General features: G+C 45.2%; 1 protein-coding gene across 1 annotated transcript in view; it reads right to left on the bottom strand.

Moving 5' to 3' along the window:
• Positions 1-19,573, bottom strand: part of Kif3b (kinesin family member 3B) — a 51,447-nt gene that overhangs the window by 9,337 nt on the left and 22,537 nt on the right. Inside the window, exons 2-7 of the mRNA XM_057781238.1 lie at positions 11,912-13,380; positions 8,432-8,533; positions 8,101-8,223; positions 7,897-8,015; positions 3,896-4,009; positions 3,185-3,290 (exon numbers count right to left, since the gene is read on the bottom strand). Of these exons, the coding sequence (XP_057637221.1) occupies positions 3,185-3,290; positions 3,896-4,009; positions 7,897-8,015; positions 8,101-8,223; positions 8,432-8,533; positions 11,912-13,318 (1,971 nt within the window). The 5' untranslated portion in view covers positions 13,319-13,380. The remainder of the gene's footprint in view (positions 1-3,184; positions 3,291-3,895; positions 4,010-7,896; positions 8,016-8,100; positions 8,224-8,431; positions 8,534-11,911; positions 13,381-19,573) is intronic.

Here is a 19,573-nt window from a genome sequence, read left to right on the forward strand (position 1 = left end):
AAGCCTAACAACCTGAGTTTGATCCCTGGGACTCACATGGTGGAAGAAGAGAACCAGCTTCCACAAGCTGTCATCTGACACTTGTAGCATGCGTGTGTATGCCTCTCCATCCCCACAAACACACATGCACATATTTTTAAAAAATCACTGTCATTTAAACAATTTTTAAAAATCCATGAACAGTCTTCTGTTGAAGAATATAACTTAGATGTGTTACATTAATTTATGCTGTGGAACATTTATTTAATGATGCAAAGATGTGTTGCATTTGTTCAACTCTGTGAAGCTGTGTTACTTTGCCTGTCTAAAACACTGATTGGTCTAATAAAGAACTGAACAGCCAATAGTGAGGCAGAAAAAAAGATTATTCTCTCTGGCAGACAGAGAGAATAAATAGGAGAAGAAATCTGAGAAGAGAAGATCAAGGAGCAAGAGAAGGAGGAGGACTTGAGGGGCCAGCCACCTAGCTACATAGCAAGCCACAGAGTAAGAAGTAAAGAAAGGATAAAGATAAAAGCCCAGAGGCAAAAAGTAGATGGGATAATTTAAGAAAAGCTGGCTAGAAATAAGCCAAGCTAAGGCTGGGCATTCATAAGAAAGAATAAGATTCCGTGTGATTTATTTGGAAACTGAGAGTTAGGCCCCTCAAAAAGCAAAGAACAAGTTGGGCAGTAGTTGCTGTGGGACAATGGTCTGTACCCTGTCACTTGTATTTTAAATAAACACTGATTGGCCAGTAGCCAGGCAAGAAGTATAAATGGGGTGACCAGGCAGGAAGTAGAGGTGGGGCAACGAGAATTCTGAGAAGAGGGAAGTTTCAGTCTGCAGTCGTCACCCAGACACAGAGCAAACAAGATGTGACTGCCTAGCCGACATGGCTAACATAGACAAGTATTATGGGCTAATATAAGTTATAAGAGTTAATAAGAAGCCTGAGCTAATAGGCTGATCAGTTTATAATTAATGTAGGCCTCTGTGTGTTTATTTGGGACTAAACAGCTGTAGCAATCGGGCAGGACAGAAACCTCAGCCAACAGAAAGGTGTACCAATGTGAGGCTGACCAAATCCACTTAAAAGCCTGAGAGAGCTTGGGAAGTTATTCTAGATAGAAAATAATAGAGTAAACAATTTCTCAGGTGGGCTTTGCTTGTTAGAAGCAAGTGCTCTCATTTAAGGGAGGCTTCCTGATTCAGCTTTACTGGCAAAACCTTGCAGCTCTTTGAAGAGGTCTTGCCACGAAACACTAAAATGGTGTTGATGAAAAGCTGACTGCATACTTTTTGGTGGTGGCAGGGACCTTGGAAAACCATAGAGTTGTGGCAATAAACATGGCTCCGGCCAGTATCTCTGTCATGAGGCTAGACTCTCAGGAAAGAGCTAAGGAATGGGCTGGATCCAGCCATCAAAGCCACGGCTTTAATCCTAGACATATTGCTTAGCAAATTAAAGGTTCATGTGGTCAGAAAAAGAAAGATATATAGTAAAAATGGACTCAAAGATGAAGAAAACCTCTAAATGGTTTACTGTGTGTCTAAAAATATATGTAGGCTTGGGAGGAAAAAAAGGATAAAATCCTTTAAAGAAAAAAAGAAAGTAGTTGGGTGTGGTGGTACAAATCTTTAATCCCAACACCTGGGAGGCAGAAGCGGGTGGATCTCTTAGAGTTCAAGGACAACCTGGTCTACAGAGTGAATCCAGGATAGCCAAAGATACACAGAGAAACCCTGTTTTAAAAAGCCAAAAATTAAAAATTAAAATTAAAAAATAGAGGTTAAAATAAAGCCACATAAAGATGAAAAATACACAGAAAGTCTAAATACTGCATGTTATTGTGTTGTCGTTAAATTGTTTGATGACTGAGGAAGGAGCAAAAGCTGCTAAAAGACATTTGATTATAAATGCTGCTGGATTAACTATCTATCTATCTATTCATATATATATATATATATATATAATGCTTTGACTTTAAAATTTAAGTAAGAAGATATGTTACTTTGGAGAAGAGGTTTTTCTTTTGTTTCCACAGGAAATGAGGAACTGTGGATTCATTCTGCATTAAGAGATATCAGGTTTAACAAAGGAAGAGCGCCTAAGAAATCTCCAGTAGGAGGAATGGCCCAGATGTCTGAGTTCTACATCCAGAACAGTTCATAGACTGCTGCCTGAGATGATCAAGCCTCACAGGAAACTCCAGTCAGGACTTGATCATAATTTTAAATTTTCTTTAGGTCCCCATAAGATGATCAGTGCCCCCAATCAGCAGGAAGTAGCCTAGAAAACTACACCCACATTCCCAAAAAATGGATTATAGATGTTTGCTTTTGTTTAGAATGTTGGTTACAAGTTGTTATTAATAATGGTCAGTAAAAGCTAAACAAAGGAGATTCAGTTCAGAGTTGTTGTTTAAGAAAAGGGGGGAGGAATGCTGTGGGACAATGGTCTGTACCCTGTCACTTGTATTTTAAATAAACACTGATTGGCCAGTGGCCAGGCAAGAAGTATAGGCAGGGCAACCAGGAAGGAGGCAGAGGTGGAGCAATGAGAATTCTGGGAATAGGGAAGTTTCAATCTGCAGTCATCAGCCAGACACAGAGCAAGCAAGATGTGACTGCCTCACCAAAAAAGGTACCAAGCCACACGGCTAACACAGACAAGTATTACAGGCTAATATAACTTATAGGAGTTAATAAGGGGCTGGAGAGATGGCTCAGAGGTTAAGAGCATTGCCTGCTCTTCCAAAGGTCCTGAGTTCAATTCCCAGCAACCATATGGTGGCTCACAACCATCTGTAATGAGGTCTGGTGCCCTCTTCTGGCCTGCAGGCATACGCACAGACAGAATATTGTATACATAATAAATAAATAGTTAATAAGAAGCCTGAGCTAATAGGCTGATCAGCTTATAATTAATTTAGGCCTCTGTGTGTTTATTTGGGACTAAACAGCTGTAGCAATCAGGCAGGACAGAAACCTCAGCCAATAAGCGGTAGCACATGTGTTTAGTCCCAGCACTTGGGAGGCAGAGGTAGGCAGATCTTGTGAGTTCAAGGCCAGCCTGGTCTACAAGATAGTTCCAGGACATCTAGGACTGTTGCATAGAGAAACCCCATTCTTGAAAACCATAAAAAAGAAAGATAGAAAAAGAAAAGAGCAAAGAGTAAAAAACCAACTACAGTCTTCTCACCCTGTATCGGGGTTCTGGCCGAATCATCATGGACATCCGTGCGTGCTGGCTTAGGGGTCTCTTGTATCCCACAGCAGAGACTGGCCGCTTCATCATCTGCTGGCTCCTGAAAGCAGATGATAGTGGTTAAGGCCCTGCTGGAATATGTCCCACAGGCCAGGACCAGGCCAACGGGATAAACACTTAGAGAGTACTCTAAGCCAGAGAGAACTGAAAGCACTAACTTCTGGGACTAAGGCTGACAGAAGCCATGTGCTAACTTCTTAGCTTTTTTGCTTGAGGTGCCAACTGATCCAGATGATCAGGCCTCCTTTAACCTGAAAGGGACCCCAGTCACTGTCTTGTTCTCAGACAGCAGACAAGCATAGCTACCAGCACTGCTATCCCTGCTTCCTTGACAGACAGCTCCACATCTCCAGCATGGTCATGCTCCAGGTGTAGACTGACATACAAAATAACCCCTCTGTCCTAGCACACCTCAGCCGACAGGGAAAAGGAAGACTGGAGGTCATGGGAAACTGTAACTAACTGTTCTAATATCATGATTGGACCCAGCTTGTACCTCCTGGGCCTGTAGCTCCCACAGAATTAGGCAGCAGGCAGGTTCCAAGTTTCAATGCATTCTCCCCACATCCCAGGAGCCCGGTCCCATCATGCAACATTCTTTTGTTCTCCCACCAGCAAGTCTGCTTCAGGTCAGCAGTGACTCACCCCAGTCTGGTGAGAGGGTGTAATTTCCAGTGGTCTTCTTCATCATCAAAGAAGGACCTATTCATAATTTTATTCTTCTCTTCCAAGGGGATAAAGTTTTCTATAATAAGATGCCTGTAAGAATACACATAGATAAATACACATAAAGAATGCACACAGAACTAAGCAAAGGCACAGACCTATAGTCAGCTACCTGGGAAGCTGAGGCAGGAGGGTCCCTTGAGTATATGATGCCATCCTGGGCTAGAGTGAGATCCTTTCTCCAAAACAACAACAAAATAAGGGTAAGAGTCAAGACACTCAGCAAACATTAAACCCTACATAGTTAAGACACAAACATGAAAGACACCTGGTCCTTACCTGATAAAAGAGGTAACAGGTAACAGTACAGCATCAGCAGGTGCTAACTGTAATTGTGATCTGTGTCAGGAATATGGGAAGGACATTCCTACCCAGGCAGAGCGAGGATGTGAGTGGACAGTGTGTGTGTGTGTGTGTGTGTGTGTGTGTGTGTGTGTGTGTGTGGTGGGGGGAGGTGACACAGACGCCATGCTAGGGCAAACATTTGCTTCCCAAAGTATCTGTAAGTGGGCCTTCTGCAGTGCTGAATACAGGACAGAAGGAAATGGCTCCACCCAGTCCTGTGACTTGCTGCCCAAGCTGGAACACTGTCCATTCTAATCATCCAGGTTAGTAAGACGGGTTGAATGGAAGTTCCTACCAACACCAAAATAAAGATGATTCCTGAGCTTCTGCCTGACCAGGGACCGAAAAGAGCATCAAACAACCCAGCAGGTGAAATACACTGCACTCCACTGCTCGAGGCTGAAGCAGGAGGACCATGAATTCAAGATCAGCCTGGGCTACACAGTGCGTTACAGGCAGGCCGGGGCTACCAAGCCAGAGGAATAAAAGGAAAATACTAAACAGGAAGCAAGACCTCACTAGGTTATCGCTATGATTGTGATTGGCCCATATTTGCCTGTTATTCCAAAACCTCAGGACAAACAATACCAAAAGGATGTTACTATGGGATGGACATGGGACAAAGCCCTCAGAAGGGCAGGGCACTAAGAAAAAAATGGCTTCCTCCAACAGTTTTTGAGAATGTGACATTTTCTCTTTATTTTGTTTGATATTTCAAGAATTATTTTTCACAACATGTTTTTTCTGATTGCAAATGTATTTATGTATTAGAAAATATAATTTTTCATATTTCCAGTATCCAGGGGGTGACTATTATTAATGCAGTTCTTGTTCTGATATTTTTTTCTTTTTTTAGGATTTTCGAGACAGGGTTTCTCTGTAGCTTTTTGGTTCCTGTCCTGGAACTATCTCTTGTAGACCAGGCTGGCCTCGAACTCACAGAGATCCGCCTGCCTCTGCCTCCGGAGTGCTGGGATTAAAGGCGTGCGCCACCACCGCCCAGCTCTGATCTTTTTTCTACCTGACTACAAAGAAAACTGCTACAGTGTGTGTATGTGTGTGTACATGTGTGTGTGCATGTGTGCGTGCGCGTGTGGGTGCATGTGTGGCACGTGTGTGTGCTAGTGCTGCAGTGCATGTGTGGAGGTCAGAGAACAACTTCATGGAAAAAATTCTCTCCTACCTTTATGTGCTTCCTAAGGATCAAACTCAGTCACCAGGGTTACACAGCAGGCATCTTTACCTGTGTTCATCTTAGCAGCCCCACACACATTCAATTTTTTAGGTTATTTTATATGTATAGAATGTTTTGCCTGAATTATATGTCTGGGCACCACAGTAGTGCCCACAGAAGACAGAAGAGGGCATCAGATATCCCGGAACTGGAGTTATAGATGGTTGTAAACCACCATGTAGGTACTGGGAACTGAACCCAGGTCTTCTGTAGGAGCAGCCAGTGCTCTTAACCACTGACCATCTCTCCAGTCCCCTTACACACATTGAAGTTTAAGGGCTCCTTTCCAAATTTAAAACTTGACCGGTTAAAGAACCTGTTTGAAAATTGCTTAAGAGGAGGGGTCTGGGTGAGGGGTGGGGATGGAAACAGGGGGGATCAGTGGCAGGAGAGAGTACTGAGACACACAACTGGAATTGGGGGTATCTCTGGGAAGATCTGGAAACACAGTGCAATGGAAACACAGTGTATCCATAAGAGTGACCCTCACTAAGACTTCTAGCAATGGGGGCTATGGAGCCTGAACCAGCCATCTCCTGTAACCAGGAAAGACTTCCAGTGGAGGGACTGAGATATCAACCAGCCACAAAACCCTTGACCTACAATTTGTCTTGCCTACAATATGTGCTTCAGTAAAGGCAGCACAGAAACTGTGGGAGTAGCCAACCAATGGCTGGTCCAGCTTAAGAACCATACCATGGGAGGGAGCTCACCCCCGATACTTGCTGGAGGGCAGGACCCAAAGGGAGGATAGCCAGAGACCTAGGATGGAGCCAAACACAACTGGGAAAAAAATAGCCAAGGAAATGACTCCTAACAATATTCTGCTGTACTCATAGATTGGTGCCCAGCCCAGTGGTCAGCAGAGAGGCTGCACCCAGCAACTGATGGGCACGGCTGCAGAGACCCACAGCCAAACTCAGACGGAACTCAGAGAATCCCAAGGAAGAGGAGGAAAGGACACCACAAGTAAACCCACAAAGTCAACTAACCTGGGCTCACAGAGACTGAACAACCAGGGAACCTGCATATGTTATGGTTGAGTAGCTTAGCCTTCTTGTGGGACTCCTGACAGTAGGGGCAGGGGCTGTCTCTGATTCTACTGCTTGCTGTTGGGACCCTTTTCTCCTACTGGCTGTCTCATCCAGCCTTAATAGGAGAGGAGGTGCCTAGGCTCAGTGCAACTTGATGTTCCTTGGTTGCCTGATATCCAGAGAGGGCTGGCCTTTTCTGAAGAGATGAGAAGGAGGAAAGGAGGAAGGGATAACTGTGGGAGAGACAGAAAACCAAAAAATAAATAAATACCAAACCAAAAAAAGAAAAAGAACATTCCTTTAATCTCAGTACTCAGGATGCAGAGGCAGAAGTAGGCAGAGCTCTGTGAGTTCAGTGCCAGCTTGGTCTGCCTAGTGAGTTCCAGGTCAGCCAGGACTACACCATGAGAACTTGTCTCAGAAAAAAAAAAATCCAAAGATGGCTTATTGATTGGTTGAAATACTAACATCATCTCAGCATTGATTTTTCATTGTTGTTGTTTGGTTGTTCTTGTGTTTTGGGTTTTCGAGGCAGGGTTTCTCTGTGTAGCTTTGGAGTCTGTCCTGGAACTAGCTCTGTAGACCAGGCTGGCCTTGAACTCACAGAGATACACTTGCCTCCCAAGTGCAGGGGATAAAGGCGTGCCACTATCGCCTGGCTGTTGTTTGTTTTTAAGACAAGCTCTCACTGTACAGTCTGGGTTGGGTTTGTGATCCTCATGCCTCAACCTTCCAAGTGCTCAGATGACAGACATGCTGCTATACTTTATCACCTACAAAGCATTAAAAAATACATTGCTCAGGGGCCTGGGAAAGCAGCGCTGTTGGCAGAATGCTTGTACAATGCCTTAGGTTTGACCTCCAGCACCACATAGAGTAGGCATGATAGCACATACCACCAGGAGTTCAAGGCCATCCTTAGCTACACAGCAAATTTGAGACCAGACTGAGCTACATGAGACTCCAAAAGAAGATGCTCAGACTTCAAGAGAACAATAGTTCTTACAGTGCTCTGGTTGATGAGTATGAAGGTGTTCATTTGGCCAATCAGAAAAAAGGTAATTAAAGATTCTCTCTTGAGTGACAGGTGAGACCAGAGAATCTGAAAGAAGCCAAAGATAAGGGTGAGGGAACGGGAAGATCACGTGGTGACCTCACAGACGCGGACTGAAATGAAAAGTGACTTTGTCAGGAGCATTAGCAGGCAGTGGGTGGCAGAGGCTGAGCTGGCAAGAAGCAGGTGGGCTGTCTTGGGGTGGGTCTTCTTGGACCCAGGGGATGGCAGGACCCTGGCGACAGCTACTCACTTGAGCTTAAGTTCCCTGGTGAGCTCGTTCTGCGTCTGCTCCAGCTCCTGGCGCTCCTTGATGTGTTCTTCTTGCAGGTCATGGATCTCAGCCTTCACAGCCTGGAGCTTGGAAAAGAGCTGGAGCCAGGGGGACACAGATGAGGAAAGGCTGTGCAAAGAAGGTGCACCCTCCCTCAGGGCCCCCGGCACCTCCACCTCCTACCTTTTTGAGCTTTTTGGTCTTGATGTCTACCTCCTGCTGCAACGAGGTGTAAGTCTCTTTTAGTTCCAAGGTCTCCTCATCTCGACTTTCCATTTGCTGCTGGATTTCTCTTTCTCGACGTTTCTGAGCGATACCACAAAATTCATCAGCTTTCCCTAGTGACCATGTCTACACAGTATGGGTCTGGATGCTCCCAGTCGGTCTCCGGCTAGCAGGGGCTGCCAGCTCCTCTCCGCTCCCTCTGAAGCTGCGCTCATACCACAGGTGTCAGCTCTGTGGCCTCAATCACGTCAGTCCACGCCTTCCTCCCCACGTAAGAACGCAAAGTTACCTGCTCTGCGATCTCCTGGCGCTTCTGCTCCAAGATCTTCTGCTGTTCATTTGTATGATCTACTATATTTTTTCCTCCAACAAGCAGCTTACTCTCCATGGCCTGAGTGAGAAACAAAGTAAAATCCATCCTGTGGTCTCCCCCAGAACAACACACCCCCTCACAGGAAGACTGGAAGGATACTCTCATGACTAAGCATGATGGTGCCTGCCTACGGTCCCAACATTCAGGAGGCTAAGGCTGGAGGATTATAAATTACAGGCCAATCTGGGCTACATATTGAGATACTGTAAAAAAAAAATAAATAAAAAACAAAACCACTCTCCCAAAACAAACAAAAACTACTCTGGGGAAAAATACATGCACGCTGTCCAGAACAGGATGGGACTTCATTCTGATGACACTGAAGGTCTGGCTGTTTGAGATATTATGGCTTTCAGAGTTTGTTAGTTTGTTTCTTTGTTTGTTTTTTAAACAAGTCCTTTATCGGTTGTTTATCCAGAACACTAATCCCACTCTAGAAACACTAAATCTATCTGGTGCGCTACAGACTAGAGATGTTTCTGTCAGCGAGGACCATAAGGCCCAGAGCCGCCGAGGGACACAGACAAATAAGCAGGCTTTAAGCAGATGGCATGGGGTGTTACTGTGAGGAAACTCTGAGAAGCTAGTGGGAGAGGGAATGGGAGAGGAGTCAGGCTTTGGGGGAAGTTGGAGACAGCTTCCTGTCTGGAGGGACAGCTACACAAAAAGCTGAAGTAAGAATTTCCTAAGAATAAAAAGGGCTTTTGTTTGCAAGGGTAGAATAAGGAAGTTGACAAAACCAGTAGAGGTTAAAGCAAAAGCCTCAGAACCCTGTTAAAAAAAAACTCTGTTTGATCCTGAGAGCCTCAAGGAGCACAAGTGCACAGGCAAACTGGGTTTTAAGATTGCACCCCACAGCCGGGCGGTGGTGGCGCACGCCTTTAATCCCAGCACTCGGGAGGCAGAGGCAGGCGGATCTCTGTGAGTTCGAGACCAGCCTGGTCTACAAGAGCTAGTTCCAGGACAGGCTCCAAAACCACAGAGAAACCCTGTCTTGAAAAACCAAAAAAACAAAACAAAGATTGCACCCCACAGCGGGAGAAATTTCTGGAAGAGGGCATGCTGATGGAGTGCAGCAAGAGGCTACTATACATTGTGTGAGTGTGAGTGTGTGTGTGTATGTGTGTGTAGCAGTAGCTTGGTTGCAAAGGCCCTAATAATGATGTGGTGTGGTGTGGTGTGTTTATGTGTGTGTGTGTGGTGGTAGCTAGGTTGCAAAGGCCCTGATGAGGTAAAAGCAAGAAGCCTTGGGACTGAGAAGATCACAAAAAGAGAGGGAGGAAGAGAAAGCGAGGACAACTCCTAGGAGTCTAGCTTCACTGAGGTAAGGAAGGTGGAAGGCTGTTCTGATGGCATCGGTCAACAGAAGGCCGTGGAGCCTGGGTGCCAGAAGGCAGCTACGGGCAGGCTGTACAGACTGAGAGCCGTCAGCGTGTAAATGAAGCTAAGCCAGGGGAATGAAAACCCAGAAACCAAAACCTCCTCTGCCTTGCTCTTAAGAAACTCTAGTTAGTTGGTCAGTGGTGGCACGTCTTTAATCTCAGCACTCAGGAGGCAGAGGTAGGCGGATCTCTGAGTTCGAAACCAGTCTGAAAAATCAAAAAAAAAAAAAAAGGAAAAGAAAGAAATGAAACTTTAGCTGGGGTAAGGTGCATGGTGATGAGACACCTTTAATCTCAGCACTCATGAGGCAGAGACAGATTTCTGTGAGTTTAAGGTCAGCTTGTTCTACATAGCGAACTCCAGAGCCAGAGCTACACAGTGAGACCACATTGCAGAAAGGCTGGAGGGGAGGGGACGGAGAGAACATGGATATATTTTAGAGAAGAAATTAAAATTTGTATAAGTTCAGTAAGAAAGAACCCATGGGCAGCCCTAGTCTGGGCACCCAAGGAAACAGTGCACTGTACTAGATTAAAGACGAGCTGAGGACTCTTCATACTCTAGAGTGCTGTCCAGCATCTGAGGAAACGCAGAGCAGGCGTCAGCACGCCAGCCCTTGGGCTAAGACCCCCACCACCACCAATGAAGAGAACAGCACAGGGAAACTGGCGGGGGCTGCGGGGGGGTGGGGGGGCAGAACTAAGCAGCAGTAAACAACAGGGTGTCAGGCTAACATCCCACAAAGACTCTGTTCTACCTCACTACTATACAAAAGTTAGTCAAGATAATCACCACTATGGGTAGGATGAGGAGTAAAGTGGGTGCTTCAAAAGCTTCCCTCTAGACCCTGGCTGTGGTGGCGCACGCCTTTAATCCCAGCCTGGTCTATTAGAGCGAGTTCCAGGATAGCCAGGGCTCCACAGAGACACCCTGACTCAAAAAACGAAAAGAAAAAAAAGATTCACTCTAGAAGCTAAGGGTGCCAGCAAGTCTCCTGGAGTCAGGCGCAAGAATGGTCACAGCAGAACACGGGGACGGCCCATCCGAGGGGAATGGAATGTCACAGAATATTCAGAACGGTAACAGTAATGGACATGACTAGAGGCTTCAGTCCGGGTTCTTAGGGACGATCGCTGGTAAATAAAAGCAAACGTGATAACACCTTAAGTAAATGCCCATGCGAAAATAGACAGATGCTACAGGAGACAAAAGCAAGGCAACAGCATCATTGGTTTGGAGGGGCGAGCACAGGAGCATCTAAGGAAATGGACACTGAGGCTGTGGTTCAACTGGTAGCGTGTTTGTCCCACGATGGCACATGCCCCTGCTCATTCTCGGCTACGATCAAGTTCAAGGCCAGCTTGCACTATGTGAGACCCTGCCTTTAAAAAAGAAATGCTGCGGCCCAGGTGGTGGTGGCGCACACCTTTAATCCCAGCACTCGGGAGGCAGAGGCAGGCAGATCTCTGTGAGTTTGAGGCCGGCCTGGTCTACAGAGCTAGTTCCAGGACAGGCTCCAAAGCTACAGAGAAACCCTGTCTCGAAAAACTAAAAAAAAAAAGAAAAAGAAATGCTGCGCAAAGTGGTGTACACCTGTACACCTCTAATACTATATATATCAAGATACTGATTCAAAAATACAAACAGAAACATCAAATAATCAAAATGATACCTACTTTTTCAAAGAAAAAAAGAGCGATAAGAAAAGAGGGCTGTCCTACTCCTCACTGGAAGCAAGGATGCCTGGGTAGTTTTACTGCGGTTCTTCCTACAGTGCACATACATGGCAACTGTCATGAATGCAGTTTGGTTTTAACTTTTATTTTGGGTGTATGGAAAAACAAGGTCTTACTCTGTAGCTCTGGCTGTCCTAGAACTTACTATATAGGCCTCACAAGCAATCCACCTGCCTCTGCCTCCTGGATGGTGTTTGTCACTATGCCAGTCCTGTATGATTCTTCTGATCAAAGAAATGGCACTGAAAGGGAAGGGGCCTAGGGAAGGGCACAGTACCTTGATTTTGGCCCCCAGCATCTCAGCAGCATCCTTCTCCCGTCGCAGGTCCTCCATCTTTTTTTCTTTCTCCTTCAGCAGCCTCATCTTCTCCTCTGCAACCAAGCTGTGATCCTCTACAATGGCCCGCTTCTCAATCTCCAGTTTTTCTTGCTGTTCCCGCCAGTAATCATCCTTATCATCCCCTTCCTCCTCACCCTCTTCTCCCTCCTCCTCCTCCTCCTCTTCCCCACCCCCACCACTGCCACCACCTTCCCTCCGCTTCTCTCGCCTCTTCCTCCTGCCAATGGAACGTTTTTCCAGCTGGGCCTTGAGCCGAGCAATTTCTTCCTGGAATTCTCGAAGCAGAGCATCCTTTGGGTCCTCATTGACCCTTGGCTTGTTCTTAATGTTTTTGGCACGATTGGCATATCTCAGAGTGGTCAGGGTCTCTTCTACATTGTAAGAGGCAGGCCCCACATTGGCTACCATCACAGTTTTGGCATTGCCACCAAGGGAATCCTGGAGAAGCCTAGTCAGCTTTGAGTCTCTATATGGAATATGGGTGCTTTTGCCATCTACCAGGGCAGAGATAACATTACCCAAGGCTGAAAGGGACAGGTTGATTTTGGTCGCTTCCTTCAGTCTTTCCCCTTGAGCGCCAGTCTTGGCTTGCCGCTCACTGCCAGCAAGGTCTACAAGGTTCAGTTTTCCTACCCGGATGTGGTTTTCACCATCTAGGCCCACCTCGCTGCATTCGATCGTGATGACAAAGATTGCATGTGATCGTGAGCTGTGCTCGTTCATGTTGGTGGCACCGACAGATCGGTTCTGGTTCCCCACATTCATCACATGCTCTATCTCCTTCACACTTTTGGTGACAAAGGAAGACAGATCCTTCACGTACACGCCTGTATCGGGTCTTTCTTTGAGCTCCAGCCTTTTGGTTTGATCCTTTGAGAGCAAGTCTCGGATCTCTTCCTGATATATCTCTAAGTAAGAAGCCCTGACCAGGTACTGCTGATTCTGCGATCGAGAGATGTGGGTGAAGATGTGATCAAATGAGTTGGGGATGACCCCTCTTTTCTCAGGGTCACCACGGACTCCCTCCATGGTATAGGTTTTCCCAGTTCCTGTTTGTCCGTAGGCAAAAATTGTGCCATTGAAACCCTGTAGGACAGAGTCCACAAGTGGCCGGAACGTCTCGTCATAGAGTTCAAATTGCTTGGCATTCCAATCATAGACGGCATCGAAGGTGAAGGTCTTGGGCATCTCATGGGATGTGCCTTTGGGGTTCTTCACAGACACCTGCCCCAGCTTCACATCCACATCTACCACTTTGTCGTAGGATGCGGCCTTTTCTTTGCCATTCATGGGCCGACAGCGAACCACCACCCGGACTGACTCTGAGCTTTTTAACTTGGACATGATGAACTCTGACAGCTTAGCCTTGAGGACTATGAATCCAAATGGCTCAGGATGCTAAGGTCCTAGGGAAAAAACACAAGCAGTGAGCATGGTGCAGCTATCATCGGGGCTGCCTGACAGCAGTGGGTACAGCAGCCACCCTCACTTGCGAAGCTTCTGATAGCCGCATTTAAACATTTTAGTACACTGAGTATTTCTCCTCATGGGACCTTAAGCAGCTTCAATAGTAAACAACTCCAGTCCACTAATATTGATTCTTATCCACCCTCAATCAATATTTGACTTTATACCATAAGTGGAAACTCCAGAAGCTTTTTCCTTACTTTTTTTTTTCTTTTCTTTTCTTTTTTAAGAGAAAGAGGCTCAACCTTATCTCTTAATCCTCCTGCCTCCATCTCCAAGTGCTAGGATTATAAGCATGAAATATCATACCTTTGTTTTGTGGTTTTGTGGGTTTTTTTTTAAAGATTTCTTTTACTTTTAAATTATGCATATATGTGCTCTGTGTGGGGACGTGCACTAGTGCAGATGCCCATGGAGGCCAGAAGAGGATGCAAGATCCCCTGAAGCTGTAGTTAGAGATGGCTCTGAGTCTCCTGACAAGGGTGCTGGAACTGAACTCCACTCTGCTGGGAGAGCACTAAGTGTTCTCAACCACTGAGCCATCTCTCCAGCCCTCACTAGAAGTCTTTTTTTTTAAAAAGGCTGGGTGACCTTATATCCTATGAACTATTAAATCCCTAAGGGCAGCAACTTGAAATGATCAAAATTTTAAATGTACAGGGGCCAGCAAGATGGCTCCCACCAAACCTAAGGGTCTAAGTTCAGTCCCCGGGATCCACATGGTAGAAGGAGAGAATTCTAACATGTTGTCCTTTGACCTCAATACACTCTAAGACTTGTCCATACATGCATACACACACAGAGAAATAAATAAAATGTAATAAAATTGCTTCCACCCTTTCAATGCACAGACCTTTTGGCATAACAATCCTAAGGATTTATCCTACAGACGTGTCTCTCCTGGGTTATCTGTTGTGACACTGTGATAGCAAGAGAGTGGGGACAACTCTCTGGGTGCTAGTGGTGCACACCTTTCATCCCAGCACTCAGGAGGCAGAAACAGGTGGATCTCTGTGAGTACAAGACCAGCCTGGTCTACAGAGTTAGTTCCAGGATAGCCAGGGCCACACAGAGAAACCCTGTCTTGAAAAAAAAATGAAAAAAATAAAAAAGAATGGGACAACTCCAGTTTCCATTGAGAGGTATGATTAAATACATACATACAGGGAAATCCAGCGTAGTTTTTTTTGTTGTTTGTTTGTTTTGTTTTGTTTTTCGAAACAGGGTTTCCCTGTAGCTTTAGAGCCTGTCCTGCTAGCTCTTGTAGACCAGGCTGGCCTCGAACTCACAGAGATCCGCCTGCTTCTGCCTCCTGAGTGCTGGGATTAAAGGCGTGTGCCACCACCACTCGGCCAGGGTAGTTATTTTTAATCTAAACAAATTCATACCAAAATCTAATAGGTCAATAAGTGAAGCACAGTGTATGGTTTACACGGTGGGAGCTTACCAGGGGGCACAAGAGTGGACCCTAATGGAAAGTACGGACTGAGGGTTAGCTCAGCAACAGCACATGTTAGCAAACAAAGGTTTGGACTCAGTTTCCAGCACCAAAATAAACACACACGAAAGGCACACAAGAAAATGAACAGGTAAAGAGGTAAAGGGGGGGGAGGGGAAACATGGGCTCCAGGCAGCCTACAGGCCTAGCATTTGAGAGGCCAGTCTGTGCTTCATAACAGGGCCTTGTTTCGAGTGGCTCAGGTGCCATGTAAGACTGTGAGTTCTATCCCCAGCACCACAAAAGGGTATGCATATAATGGGCTTGACAGGCACTTGGTGTCACACAGCCTCAACAGGGGAGCCACTGGGCCACAGGACTCACTGTGTACTGGCTTGCATGCCTGAATACCTTAGCTGATGCTGGGAATACTTCTCAATTCTAAGAATCAATAAAAAAAATGGTTTATGCAAAATAAATTTGTGCTTGTAAGTGAAGATGTGGAATAGCACACTGCATTCAGCCATCAATTTAATACATTCTGAATGCAAGGAGGAAAAGGGCAAAAAAATATTTTAAAGAAAAAGAAAAACAGAAGCTCATTTGCTGCCAGGAAACTCAGAAGGCAGAATGGGTGGCTGGATGTGTCTTTAGGAAAGACAAAGGACCAGATCAGAGCCAAGAGGGACACAGAGACCACAAGCTCCTGATAACCTCAGTGTGGGGAAAAAAACAGACAGAGGATTCAGGTTTAAAAATTAGTATTCAAAAGTCCTTTTATGCCTGCAGGCCAGAAGAGGGCACCAGACCCCATTACAGATGGTTGTGAGCCACTATGTGGTTGCTGGGAATTGAACTCAGGACCTTTGGAAGAGCAGGCAAAGCTCTTAACCTCTGAGCCATCTCTCCAGCCCCCCAAAAGCCCTTTTAGAGACAAACGTCACTCCCTAGCCATTTCCCAGCCACCTAGTTTTGTCACCAGACAAAAATCATTAGATCTTTTCCTTCTATCTTTATTTTCAGTGTGTGGGTATTTGGCCTGCATGTATGTCTATGCATCACATGCATGGAGTGCCTGCAGCAGCCAGAGGCAGCATTGGATCCCCTGGGACTGCAGTTACTACTGATGATTGTGACTTCCCATATGGGGGCTAGGAATTGAACCCAGGTCCTCTCAAAGAACAGTCAGTTCTCTTAAAGCCCTGGGTCATCTCTCTAGTCCCATTATTAGATTTTCAACCTAATATTTTAACAATGTGATGTTATGCACAGCAATACACAATGGTTTGCATCTTGCTCTTTCTTACTACAACCTATCTCGAAGTTCATATCCTCAACAAATAGAGCAGCAGCATAATATCCCACTGTACAGATACATCATAACTTATTTAATCTCTGCTACAGGTGCACTTGTGTTGCTGGATGTGGCAGTGCACAACTGTAATTCCTGACTTTACCCAGCTGAGGCAGGAGGATTATAGGCTTGAGGCCAGGCGGGCTCCATAGTAAGACCTGTCTCAATCAACAAACAAAACAATAGAGAGCTGTTTCTGATAGTCCACTGTGAAAAATCCAGGAAACAATCATTTCTTGTGTGGACAAATATATCTGAAAAAGTAAATCCTAAGAAGTTGAATTGCTGAATCAAAGGATGCACACATCTGTAACTCTAGCATGCAGAAGAGCTGGAGTTACCCTACACAAAGGATGCACACATCTGTAACTCTAGCATGCAGAAGAGCTGGAGTTACCCTACACAAAGGATGCACACATCTGTAACTCTAGCATGCAGAAGAGCTGGAGTTACCCTACACAAAGGATGTACACATCTGTAACTCTAGCATGCAGAAGAGCTGGAGTTACCCTACACAAGGGATGCACACATCTGTAACTCTAGCATGCAGAAGAGCTGGAGTTACCCTACACAAGGGATGCACACATCTGTAACTCTAGCATGCAGAAGAGCTGGAGTTACCCTACACAAAGGACAATGTTCCTCCCAGAAGCCATAAGTTGCCAAATGAAAAAGTCCAGTGCCACATGCAGAATACTTCAAGTAGTTGGTCAGGTCAGTGGTGTCCCAGAGACTCCCAAATAATAAAGATTATGGTCACTGCTCTTGTTTGGCCACCAGAACTTAATGCTAAGATCCTACTGCTGAAGACACTACACAAAGTGGTCAAAGGAATGGAGAAAATCAAGTTGGTACCAATCAGGAAGCTTCCTTCTTGTAGGTTAGCTTTCCCAATCCTGAAGGTGCTATGTAGGCTGCTGTGAGTCCTGTAGACTACAGTGACTGGTGTGGTCAGTTGTGCACATGGGTGCAGTAGTTGCGGGGATAATATGGAGGCAGCCAGCTGATTTCTGGTTGGATTTAAGGTTGACTCCACAGTGGAGAATGTGTGCACTGTACTGGAAATCTGGCCATGAACCCATGGAGAGGGAGCTCACAGACTCCAAGAATGAACCTACCATTTGATAAATGGACATAATATCAAGCTGAGCCCTGCATTTGCATCTCTATAACCATACATAGCACAGCTCTTGACTTCACCAGAGAAGCTTCTTTGTGTAACAGACGGTAGTCAATGCAGGAACTCACACTTGGCCGAGTGCAGAGAATCAGTCCTGTGTGTACTCAGCCACACACGGGACATCCATATCACCCTCCCCCTGTACAAGAGACCATGGCAGAAGAAGGGGCAGAAGAGACTGTTAAAGCCAGAGGTCAGGGAGGACCGGAATGAAGTAGATCCTTCTGAACATGGCAGGACCCCTGCACTCAGGATCTCCCAGCGGCTGTGGGTGCTCATACAAGATCAAGTGTGCATGGGAGAGGGGCTCACAAGCCCCTACCCCTCCCTGAGGAACTGTTGACAACTGAAGGCTTCTGGGGAACAGTGAGTCAATCACACTCCAGTGGAGGACCCTGAATCCATGTATATATGAAGCATATACTGGATTTGGAGGCCCTACTGAAAAAGAAAAAGGTAAGAAAAGAGAGCATGATGCTGGAGGGGCCAGGGGAGGTAGATCCAGGAGGAAAGAAAAGGAGGGGTAGGGGAGAGGGTAAATGCAATCAAAACACATTTGTGCTATTCTCAAAAAACTGATGAAATATTACATAAAAAGTCAAAATAAAAATTAGAACAAAGAACCAGAGCTCTTACTCTCTTTGAATGTGTTTTCTGTAAGTTCTACAAAAACAGGAGTCATTCTCCTTTCACACGGGTAACTGGCAAACTACAAGGCACAGGCAAAGGGACTTACAAAGTCTCTACCATATCTGTACGCTAATATAAAGATAGATTAAAATTAATATGAAAGGGTTTGGGGTTGCAGGCATGGCTCAGCAGAGGAGCACATGATGAAAATGTGGGACGCCATGGGTTCAGTTCTCAGAATTTGAAAGAAAAAAGATTCTTCGAAGACTTTCATCAACGGTCACTGCAGGTACTATGGTTAAACCTTAATTCTGTCCATTAAACATCAAGACAACCATTTTCTAATGTTTAGTTTGTAATTTTCCTCTTATACAAAAATTGAGATAGAAATACCTACCTACTGACACGCAATAAGAACTAAATCTCATGCTATTTAAAGAAAATGTACAAAGCTACAAAGCTAGTCCATTCATTGGTCTTCTTCTTTTTTTTTTTTTGTTTTTGTTTTTGTTTTTGTTTTTGTTTTTCGAGACAGGGTTTCTCTGTGGTTTTGGAGCCTGTCCTGGAACTAGCTCTTGTAGACCAGGCTGGTCTCGAACTCACAGAGATCCGCCTGCCTCTGCCTCCCGAGTGCTGGGATTAAAGGCGTGCGCCACCACCGCCTGGCTTTCATTGGTCTTCTTAAGTCTAATTTTGTCACATGGAGCCAAGCATCTATAACCAAAACATTCAGGAGACTGAGGCAGGAAGACTATTAGTTAGAAACCAACCAAAACTACATACTAAGACTCTGTAACACCCTCCTTTTTTTTTTTTTTCTGGCATCAGGCATTCATGTAGTACACACATATACATGAGAGCAAAACATTCATACACATGAAATAAAATAAAATTTTAAAAAAGAAATTTTAAAAAATAAAATCAAGCCAGGCCATGGTGGCTCACGCCTTTAATCCCAGTACCCAGGAGGCAGAGGCAGGTGGATCTCTGTGAGTTAGAGGCCAGCCAAGTCTATAGAGCAAGTTTCATGAAGCCAAGGCTACACAAAGAAATCCTGTCTCCAAAAACAAATAAACACACTCACCAATTAATTAATTAAAGTAGAAATGTTATCAGATGGGAAGAAAGAACCAGGTGCTAAAGCTAAGCATAGTGATCATAACTTTAATTCTAGCACTTGGGAGGCAGAGACAGGTGGATCTCTATGATTTGAGGCCAGCTTGGTCACCCTAGTCTACATAGAGAGTTCTAGGCCACTCAGGTCTACATAGTGAGAGCTTATCTCAAATAAATAAATAAATAAATTTAAAAAGTAGAAAGAAAAAAAAAGAAGAAAGAACAAATAGTTTTTCTTTCTGTGGAAGGTACCCTCAGCTATAACTGTGCCTGACTACTCCTTTTGTTGGTTAGAGGTTTTTGCTTGTTTTCATCTACTTGATAATAATCTATGTTCATCTGAGAAGAAACCTCAGTTGAGAAAATGCTCCATCAGATTCACATGTAGGCAAGCCAATAGGGCATTTTCATGAC

This window comes from Chionomys nivalis, chromosome 9 (genome assembly GCF_950005125.1).
Source record: "Chionomys nivalis chromosome 9, mChiNiv1.1, whole genome shotgun sequence".
Lineage (NCBI taxonomy): Eukaryota > Metazoa > Chordata > Mammalia > Rodentia > Cricetidae > Chionomys > Chionomys nivalis.